The sequence below is a fragment of the Protomyctophum bolini genome, assembly GCF_963924005.1.
Source record: "Protomyctophum bolini genome assembly, chromosome: 19".
NCBI lineage: Eukaryota > Metazoa > Chordata > Actinopteri > Myctophiformes > Myctophidae > Protomyctophum > Protomyctophum bolini.
Window position 1 is genome coordinate 13,718,780 of NC_137880.1, and position 11,051 is coordinate 13,729,830.

General features: G+C 42.6%; 3 protein-coding genes across 4 annotated transcripts in view; all 3 read left to right on the forward strand.

Annotated features, from left to right (window-relative positions):
- LOC308334147 (syntaxin-11-like) overlaps positions 1-1,609 on the forward strand; it is a 1,876-nt gene extending 267 nt beyond the window's left edge. The window contains exon 2 of the mRNA XM_080790740.1: positions 657-1,609. Coding sequence (XP_080646866.1) covers positions 664-1,524 — 861 coding nt within the window. The 5' untranslated portion in view covers positions 657-663 and the 3' untranslated portion in view covers positions 1,525-1,609. The remainder of the gene's footprint in view (positions 1-656) is intronic.
- Positions 1,610-3,043: 1,434 nt separating this feature from the next.
- LOC308334146 (syntaxin-11-like) lies at positions 3,044-6,336 on the forward strand. Its single transcript, XM_080790739.1, has 2 exons — positions 3,044-3,227; positions 4,183-6,336. The coding sequence occupies exon 2, from the start codon at positions 4,190-4,192 to the stop codon at positions 5,084-5,086; it is 897 nt and encodes a 298-aa protein (XP_080646865.1). The 5' UTR covers positions 3,044-3,227; positions 4,183-4,189; the 3' UTR covers positions 5,087-6,336.
- Positions 6,337-6,636: 300 nt separating this feature from the next.
- LOC308334145 (syntaxin-11-like) lies at positions 6,637-9,169 on the forward strand. 2 transcript variants are annotated; one of them, XM_080790737.1, is made up of 2 exons: positions 6,637-6,759; positions 7,991-9,169. In XM_080790737.1, the coding sequence occupies exon 2, from the start codon at positions 7,996-7,998 to the stop codon at positions 8,905-8,907; it is 912 nt and encodes a 303-aa protein (XP_080646863.1). In that variant the 5' UTR covers positions 6,637-6,759; positions 7,991-7,995; the 3' UTR covers positions 8,908-9,169. The 2 variants fall into 2 exon arrangements, with proteins under 2 accessions (XP_080646863.1, XP_080646864.1); XM_080790738.1 differs by having other exon boundaries at positions 6,674-6,759; positions 7,988-9,169.
- Positions 9,170-11,051: the final 1,882 nt, after the last annotated feature.

The window sequence follows — 11,051 nt, forward strand, 5'->3', positions numbered from 1 at the left end:
TATCGATCATTTTGATTTTTGTCAGAAGACACGATTGAAAGTTGAAACAAATGTTTGTAGTGATTCATGCAGTTCTGACATATTGGCTATTATAAATTATAATAGGCTATCTAGTGGAAGCCTAGGCTGTTCCTATATTTTAAGTTAATTTATTTTAAGTTAATAGGCCTATATGCAAAACATTTGATCAGCTTCTGAAAGAGAATTTAAACTATAGGAAGTCTTGGCCTGCTAAGTAGCCTACTGTAGCTCAGTGAGAAGAACTTGTTGGGCAAGGATTGCAATTGTATTCCTGTTCTGAGAACTAGTTAGACATGTGACCAGTGGTGCCTGCCTGGGTGTGATGGATGGGAATCTCAGAACAGGTGAGACAGCTTTTTCACAATTTGGTCATTTAGTTGATGTGGTCATGATGACGCCAACGCAAGTCATGTTTGAAAGCAGTTTCCATTTGTGACGGGGGTGTTAATAGCTCTTATTTGTCAACAAACAGGCTACATATGTACAATGTGTTTTTGTTACAAAAAAAGGAGTTGTGACCTCAAATGTTTTTCTTCTTGTATATAGGTGAGAGAGAGGAGAGATGCAGAGAGAGACAAAATGAAAATTCCCTGTATCTCTAACCACCACCATCTACCCGTCTCTGTCTCCTATAGCCCGGCCATGAGGGACAGACTGAGCCACCTGCAGGAGCTGTCCAATGGCCACGTGGAGCAGATGGGATACGCAGAGTCGGCCGTCTCGGACACCTTCAGCAACATGGACTTGGAGGAAGAGCTGCCTCACGAGGCTGTGGTATTCGACAGCAGTCCTGCCCTGGAGGGAGTCTTTGACCAGTCCCAGGACATCCACCGGGAGGTCCAGCTCATTCGGCTGGACGTCAATCGACTCCGCGAGCAGAACTCCCGAGTGCTCACCGCCACCACCTGCATGACCACCATCAAGAGGGACTCTAATGCCATCACTGCGGATATCAAAGCACGGGCAGAGGGTGTCCTGACGAGGCTACGGGATATGGATAGCACAGCCCAAAACCTGGAAGAAGAGCACGGTTCTAATGCTGCCGCTACGCGCATTGCCAGAACGCAGTATGCCTGCCTCAGCAATAGTTTCCGTGATGCCATGTTTGACTACAACGAGGTGGAGATGAACCATCGAGAGGGCTGCAAGGCACACATAATGAGGCAGATGGAGATTGTGGGGCGGGAGGTGACTGGAGACGAGGTGGAGGAAATGATTGAGGCAGGCCAATGGAACATCTTCAATGAGAACATAGTGACTGAAGGTAAAACGGCTCGCTCAGCCTTGAACCAGATAGAGAAACGCCACCAGGAGTTATTAGACCTGGAATCCCGTATTCAGAGCATCCATGACATCTTCCTGGACATTGCAATGCTGGTGGAGGAGCAGGGCCCCATGTTGAACTCGATCCAAACCAATGTCCAGAACACTGACCTGGCAATACAGGAAGTTCAGGTCAAATTAAGCAAAGCCAAACGCCATGACAAATGTATACTGTCATGATTATTAATATGGATTATTATGTTTTTTTTCTTATTACTTTGCAATGGTGTATTGAGTTTTTATATGACTGTTTGTTCTCGTTTAACCACATGAGAGTACCTGTCACCTTAAGTGAGTGATGTCATTTCTTGGGTTGTCCCTTTAGGCCAGACAGCCTACAAAAAGGATGCTTTACCATTTGTGTTCATAAAGATAGCCTGATGCTGTTGCTGTTTCCCTGAATAAAAGTTGGTCACTGCATTTGAAGACAGTGTGCGGGTGTTTGTTCCTTTTTCTGTACTCAAGTTATCAAAACAATTAATGACAGAAAAAATACTTTATTAACAGTTAACAGCAGAAAAAAGCACAGTAAAGTACAGTTCAATACTAGGTCTGCTATAAGGATTTAAAACCCAAGAAAGCATATGGTTTGTTTCCATTGGCCTATATACAAATGCAATACTATGCAAAACATCATGTAAACAGTTGGAAATCAAAAAGAAAAATATGTATACATGAGTAAACAGTTCAGGGGTGGGGGCGGGGGGGGGGGTTATTATAAGCTTTTACTTTTTACAGGTAGTCAGAGGATATTAATACAATCTGGGAATACATTTCTTCCCAATTTTCTTCACCAATGTGTTTGTAAATGTGTCTAATTAACTAAAACTAGGCCAAATGTGCTGACCTCATCACATTTGTGATGACGTCTATGGGCGTTTTTAGCCCAAGGAGTGTTTTTCTTCCAAAACTAATGCTTGGAATGGATTTAGAATCATGGAAAACCTATAGTTTGACACGTCACATGCTACTTAAAGCAGAATAAAATGTAAAACATTTTGCCATATAGGCCTATTGGTTGTTGATGGTACACCAACTTTCCGCAGCTGTCAAAAATTCCCCTAGCCTGTTGTTGAATAGAAACCAATGTGGGTTACACCTTTACAAAGACATTGGTGAAGAACATTCTTGGTAAGAAATGTATTCCCAGATTTTACAATATTCTGATAATTGACTAAGGGGGCAGTTTTGAATTGCAGCCACATGGTGATGCTAGGTTAATCTTGTAGTCCCTAGTATGTCCAATTTAAATTATTAATTGCATTTTTGACATTCCTCTGTACTGTAGGAGTTTTCATCATGTAGGAATCCTACATGAATGGCTAGTTAGTTAGTGCTAATTGATTTTGATTGCTCTCACACACACACACACACACACGTCTCTCACACACACACACACACACACACACACACACACACACAAAGACAGACATTGGTTGATTCATCTGTGACACGTGTGTGTCAGGAAAATGCACGCAAATCACTATAGTATTTACGAAAACAAACCAGACTACCTGTAGCCCTGCGGCGGCTAGCCTCCTCCTCCTGGCATTCGGGTGCGTTTCCTTGTTTCTTGAAGAAGGACCAAACTGACCCTGCTTCATTCCTACTGAGTCACATAAGCATTGTCGCATGCATGACGGTGGCGCAATTCACTGCCAAGTTGTGCCAACACACTAAACTAAAGTCACATTCCATTCGCACGCTAAAGATAGCAGGATTGTGTTTGGAAACATTTACGCATCCAGTCAAGCCCATCACACCGGGTGCAGTCGCGCTCGCCGCTCAAATCACAGAAGTATTTGTTGCTGATCGTACCACGGCGAGCTGATCTTGAAGAAAAGCGATCGATATTGGTAGGACTAGAGATTAAAGCACGACAGGTAAGGTGCACCGAATAGTGCGAATACCCATGACTTTGTATGTTTGTTGCTGGTATGGGAATGACTGACGCTCAGAGCAGTCTGCTAAAAAATGCCTAAATTGTAAATTGATATAGGGCTACAGTTGGTAAGTAAACGAATTAAATGGTTTTCATCGGCTGTATCATGGTGTTTACTTTAGTGCTTGTGAAGTTGTGTAGGCCTGCAGATTTATGTCTAGCATTTTGGCAGGTGCCCCACTGCACACTGCATATAAGTATTAAGTAGTCTAATTATATATATGTTTCGATCCTTTAGATTTTTGGCAGAAGACACGATTGAAAGTTGAAACAAATGTTTGTAGTGATTCATGCAGTTCTGACATATTGGCTAATGGCTATTATAAATTATAATAGTCTATCTAGTGGAAGCCTAGGCTGTTCCTAGCTTTTAAGTTAATTTATTTTAAGTTAATATATGCAAAACATTTGATCAGCTTCTGAAAGAGAATTTCAACTATAGGAAGTCTTGGCCTGCTAAGTAGCCAGCCTACTGTAGCTCAGTGAGAAGAACTTGTTAGGCAAGGATTGCAATTGTATTCCTGTTCTGAGAACTAGTTAGACATGTGACCATGAGTGGTGCCTGCCTGGGTGTGATGGAAGGGAATCTCAGAACAGGTGAGACAGCTTTTTCACAATTTGGTCATTTAGTTGATGTGGTCATGATGACGCCAACGCAAGTCATGTTTGAAAGCAGTTTCCATTTGTGACGGGGGTGTTAATAGCTCTTATTTGTCAACAAACAATAGGCTACATAATTATGTACAATGTGTTTTTGTTATGAAAAAAAAGAGTTGTGACCTCAAATGTTTTTCTTCTTGTATATAGGTGAGCGAGAGGAGAGACGCAGAGAGAGACAAAATGAAAATTCCCTGTATCTCTAACCCCCACCATCTACCCGTCTCTGTCTCCTATAGCCCGGCCATGAGGGACAGACTGAGCCACCTGCAGGAGCTGTCCAATGGCCACGTGGAGCAGATGGAATACGGGGAGTCGGCCGTCTCGGACACCTTCAGCAACGTGGACCTGGAGGAGGAGCTGCCTCACGAGGCTGTGGTATTCGACAGCAGTCCTGCCCTGGAGGGAGTCTTTGACCAGTCCCAGGACATCCACCGGGAGGTCCAGCTCATTCGGCTGGACGTCAATCGACTCCGCGAGCAGAACTCCCGAGTGCTCACCGCCACCACCCGCATGAGCACCATCAAGAGGGACTCTAATGCCATCGCTGCGGATATCAAAGCGCGGGCAGAGGGCGTCCTGACAAGGCTACGGGATATGGATAGCACAGCCCAAAACCTGGAAGAAGAGCACGGTTCTAATGCTGCCGCTACGCGCATTGCCAGAACGCAGTATGCCTGCCTCAGCAATAGTTTCCGTGATGCCATGTTTGACTACAACGAGGTGGAGATGAACCATCGAGAGGGCTGCAAGGCACACATAATGAGGCAGATGGAGATTGTGGGGCGGGAGGTGACTGGAGACGAGGTGGAGGAAATGATTGAGGCAGGCCAATGGAACATCTTCAATGAGAACATAGTGACTGAAGGTAAAACGGCTCGCTCAGCCTTGAACCAGATAGAGAAACGCCACCAGGAGTTATTAGACCTGGAATCCCGTATTCAGAGCATCCATGACATCTTCCTGGACATTGCAATGCTGGTGGAGGAGCAGGGCCCCATGTTGAACTCGATCCAAACCAATGTCCAGAACACTGACCTGGCAATACAGGAAGTTCTGGTCAAACTTAGCAAAGCCAAACGCCATGACAAGAACAACCCCTTTAAGAAGATGTTTTGTGGCTGCTTTCCGTGTTACAAATGAGAGACTGAGTAACGGCATGGGTATAAGGGAATGACAGTGCTGTCAGGAAAGAGAATGAGGCGTTTAGAAGTATCTCATAACAAATCTGCAATGTAAACTTTACTGGAAGCATATCGTGAAAAGACACTAATAGCTTTTTCCTGTGAATACATTTGAGAAGTGAGTAGTGACCAGATGTTTGGTTGCACTTCACTCAAAAATCATGGAGTCATGCTATGTTCATTATATCCTGAGATGTGGTACAGATATGGGTCAAATCGTATTTGAATATACCGTAACCCACTTCGTAATTTGTTTTAGGTTAAAGTTCCTACTGGGTGGTGGTAGCTAGCTGTAAAATTCAACAAGTATGTAATGTAAAGTACATGTCAGTTTCACTGACATCTGGATTGTACAGTGAGCTGTAGAATTATGAATGGGTCTATAATATTGTCATTGCATGTCAGAACCTAAAATTGTTACTTGGGGATATGAGACTGAAGGTAAAGAGACATTGTGTAGATGAATTTGTTCCTGCAGAAATGTTCTACATTTATATTGTCGTTGTTGAGTGGAAAATCTTGTATCTCCACAACTTACCTTTCAAATCCAGTGTTCCAGTGGATCCAATGTAGTTAGTCACAAGCTTTTGTTAATACGTTTCATTGGTTAAATATTTATAAAACCCTCAGACACACTTAACCACTTTCACTTTAAAAAAAAATATATATATATAGCAAAAATAGACTGCACGCTGAGCTTGTAGATGGCTATTTATGCTACTTTTGTGTGACACTAGTATTATGAAGAGGACATTCATTTACAGGAAAAAAATATGGTTAGATATAAGATTTCTGCCGGACAGCAACAATATAGTTGCATACTTCCAAAGTGTATATACTCAAAATCCCTCACAATCACAACAAGTGCCATTCCCTTTTGAGTAATGCCACTAATGATGCATAACAGTGTTGATATTTTGCAAGGATTGTAGGCCTATAATTGTTTCATTGGTATTATCAGATCGTATTATTGCACTCATGAATATATTTGCTGTGGTGTGTCAGCTGCTATACAAGAAGAATGCAATTAATTCTTGGATTGAATTCTAAAACCACATCTACATTTGTTTTTCTATGAGTTTTTTTAATTCTGTTTCTGATTTTGCTTTCTAATGGGAGAAAGCCATTCAAGCTTCTTCAAGTCCTGTACACATTATCATATTCCATCTAATAACTAATTTATTGTAGCATGATGTGCAAATAAACTGATATGAACTACTTTATACTTTGTTGACTGTCTAGGGGGTCTATACTAGGACCCCTAGTTGTTTTCCCCTCTACCAAATCTTGTCTGAGAAAATAGACGATCATTCTACAAGCTCAAAATGTGTCTCTTTCCAATGAGATTTCGAGCTTGTAGATCTGCTGTTTTCGCTGAATGATTATCACAGAATAGAATCTGGTTAAACAAAAAAACGTCTGTACTTCCTTGTGCTTTTGTAAGTGTGGGAAGGTTCATGGTTGTTTCCTGAAAAGGGGCGGTGATCAGATACCATGCACACAGAAACAGATACACTGCACACAGAAACTTGCTCTCCGTGAAAAGATGCTTTTTGAAGTGCTCTGGACTGAATGAATCAGACACGAGGGGATATACTATCTGTTTAAACATTTGGCTGTCTTTCAATTGAGGTAGGATATAGTTTTTTCTTCAACTTCATATTATCCCGAATTTAATTTCAATAACTACCATGTGTAGCACACCTGGGTGAAACCACATCGGATTACTATAGGTCCCTAAAGAATTATTGTCTTATGTTTATTTGATATGGACATCACAATCACATTGCATTGCAGATGCATTGCTTACAGTGTATTAGCATGAGTGCTAGTTTTCAACACCTGTCCACAGGTGACTTTTGTAAAATACGATAACTATAGTCTAAATCCCAAGTACAAAAAAATCAACAAAATCATACCCAATACCCACAGTAACTTGTGAAACAAAAACGTAGACAATTATTCATGTAACCAGTCAATTGAACTAGGAACACATTTCACTATATAGGGTTCTCTTTACTTTTACTTTAAAATAGCTTCCACTGAATCTGTTGTGCTGAGAAAACGAATTTCCACCTCTGTCCTCTTCACTTTGAGAAGATGGTAAAAGATTAATCACAGAGAGATAAGCAGTCTCTTATGAAAGCTAGTGCTATAAAATATATTTATAGACTTAATTTACATGTACAGTATAGTCTTTTCTAATGTCTCTGAGGAATGTAATTTTCTGATGATGCTTCCTTGTTCCTTGTTTTAAAGGATTCCTGTGATCATATCAGGTAGAACTGCTGCCATTGTCTCAAATCACAGACAGGTGGAAACATACAGTACACAGGTTTATATACAGGTTTCATGTGTCACTATATCATGACATAGGCAATCAAATGGCACTGTAATCCGGTTCCTCACTCACACACACACACACACACACACACACACACACACACACACACACACACACACACACACACACACACACACACACACACACACACACAGTTATCATTTATTGGGTATTAGGGTATGCAGATGCATAAAGTGAGTGGTAAATCGAGTTATGCAGTTCCTGCATAACTTCCGGGTATGTTGATGTCACACGCATACCCTCCATTACAACTCATCTCTCCAGAGTTATTACATAACATGCCTTAACTAACAAAATAAAACCTGTCTGATGGACAGTGGGACCAGCGTTCCAATATTGCGAGGGAACACTTGATGTTGATTAGACGAAATTGCTAGAAAATCTATAACTGACTTTGTATTTCACTGGTGTGTGTGTGTGTGTTTCTGTTTCAACAACTTCAACACATTTAAACAACTACTGTTTTTTTCCCCTCATCTCCATGTCTCCTATAAGCAGCTAGGATGCGAGACAGGCTGGTGACACTGAAGGCCATTCGTGAGGAGGAGGAAGAGGACGAACCAGACCTTCGTAGACCAGAGTGTGATGAGGACAATGAGAGTCTCTCCCACGAGGCAGTGGTGTTTGATCAGGGCCCCTCTGTCATTGACCAAATCCTGGTGGAGGCCCACTCCATGCGAAAGGAGATCTCCCTCCTCCGCCTGGAGGTGGAGCGCCTGCACAGACACAACGAGCGCTTTGGCACCAGCGTGCGTCGCCTCACTCTCCTCAAACAGGACTCCGACTCCATTGCCAGAAAGATTCACCACAGAGGCGAGGCCCTTTACGCCCGCCTCCAGGCCCTGGAAGAGCAAAGTCGCCAGCTGGAGGATACGGAAGGTCCCAGCTCTGCCACCAGCCGCATCGCCCGCACCCAGCATCAGACCCTGACCCATGACTTCCACGCCGTCATGGCAGACTACAATAAGGCAGAGGAAACTCAGAGAGATACGTGCCGCGAGCGTATCCAGAGGCAAGCGTCCATTCTGGGGAATGACATAAGTGATGAGCACCTAGACATGATGGTGGATAAAGGGGGAGAAGGCTGGGCTGAGCTGTCCACCACGGTGCAGACAGATGGAGGCCACACGGCGCGGTGGGCCCTGTGTGAGATCAAACACAGACACAAGGAGCTGGTGGACCTAGAGGCGAGGATCAGGGACATCCACGAGCTGTTCCAGAACATGGCCATGCTGGTGGAGGATCAGGCATCCACAATTAACAGTATTGAGTATAATGTGTGTGGCACACTGGATTATATTGAGAAGGTCAATGTTCAGATTAAGACGGCCCTGCAGTACAAGAGGAAAAACGCATGTCTGACGTGCTGTCCCTGGCTTGCGTGTTGGAGAGAGGGGGAGCGGTCTTTATTATAGGCAAGGTCAGGCGACCACCTGGGGCCTCAACAGTCAGGGGGCCTTTTTAAGTATAAATAAACTGTTAATTAATTCAAAACCTTTGCGTGTGTGTGCAGGGGCCTCATTCTAGGGTTCGCATATAGGGCCTCCAGAGCCCTATATGAAACGTAAGTTATAGAGAAACATGCTTAGCCTATATAGGAATTTTATTTATTCAGCTGTACTGTCAATGAACGTAATTTAATCAATAAACTGAAAATTAATTTGAAATAAACATCGATCCTAAGTGGAATAAAATTTGGGAATTGAGAGGAAATGTGTATGCAATTTATTTTTAACACAGGCGCATTCCAACACAATTTTATGAGATTTGTATAGTTTGTTGTTGTTTTCTGAACATTTGTGCAGACTAAGTACTCAGAGAAGGTCAAGAGTTTGGTCTAATTTACATATACAGTAAGTAGCCTATATACTGTACAACAAACAACATTAGCAGATTTGTTCTTGAGTGATAAAATAAATATGCCTACAAAAGTGTAGAGCGAGTGGGATAGTCAGTAAATAATGATGAAAAGTGTGGATGAGGACAGGAGGGAAGTGGGCAGATGGAGAGCGAGTCTTAAAGTGTAGCGAATTAATGCAACTTATGGTCACGACTTTAAATGGATGTGTTACTTTGTGTCTCAAAAGAACAGAAAGTAGAGACTAGATGTGGAATTGTGGATAGAAAAGAAAACATCACTGTCAATGGGCAAATTAGGAAAAAGGATTATAAAACGGTTCAGAAATGAGAAATTGACACGGCTGTCCCATCGTGAGAAAACTAAAGATGCCCTTTCAGCTGTTGACCTGGCTGATGGAAAAGGACGACGTAAAGAGCACGGTGAGATAAACACTCAGGAAACTACAGTGTGAGAAAACGTAATTACTTTCCTCTTAAGATGGTTTGTTCAAGGATCGAAGCACATGACATAACATTGTCTACAACAGGGTAACACCACTCAACAGGTTCCTCCAGATTCTTTGAGTTACATGAGGAACTGTCAAAACTTTAGGGGAGAAAGATGCGTCATGTCTATTCTTGGTCTTTCATTTTTGTTATAGAGAACAATACTGTTAGAAACACTGAGTGCAATGTTGAAGAAAAAATACAGTAGTTTAGCATTTTGTCTTCCACATTTATTGCAAGTTTATCTAAAAATAGATGAATGAATGACATTTATCAAATTAAACTCTGAATCCCTTTTCTCTCGTCCATCCTACCTAGCCTCACGATACTATTCACTGCGTGGATCATCCCTCAGTATTAGATTTCTTTTTTTGCAATGTCCCACCCCGTATTTGAATACTGGGCCCTGGTTGGTTATAGCCTGGTTCTGTCATTTCAAAAAGTTGACAGTATAGGCACAGACCTACTCGGGAATGAACCAAATTGGAAATGATGCAAGTTGGGAATGTGGATGCAATAGCCAATTTATCCACTGTTGTACCCATCTGGGCAATAATGATTATCAGACTGAAGCTTCCAACCAAGCAGTTCACTCAGTGGAGTGGGCGGGGTCTATGGTGTGGACCTGAACTAATTGAACTTTAATAGCCTTTTCAGGTGACAGCAGGTCGCAGTTAACTATGGAATCTAGCATTTCCCGTCAGTGTGTTGGTTGGTTGGTCACCCCAGGCAAGCCCCCCAGGTCATCATGACATCACGTGACATCAGCCCCCTGGTCACCCCAGGCAAGCCCCCAGGTGCCCAGGTCATCAGGGATGGAAATATAGTAAATGCGACCTGCTGTCGCAGTTTAACCCATATATGGAGATTCCTGATGTCATCAATATTGGCCAGCAACTCATCTGACCTCAAATCCATATATGGATATACAGTATGTCAGAACCTGTTCTGACATTCCATATGTTGATCCTTCCCCATCCATCATTCTCTATGTGTCCCTTTTCACTTAAACCTGTGCATTCAAACTTTAGACTGCCCCAAAGTTATTAGTGCAGCTGCACCCGGCAGGCGGCAAAAACTAGTTCTCAACAGGCTGAAAGTTAAGGCCCGGCCCTACCTGGGCCCCCATCAAACCCTGTACACTCAAGAGAATGTCCCCGCTACCACAATTAGATCTTCATATACTGTATGGAGCTGACCTGTTTTGACATTA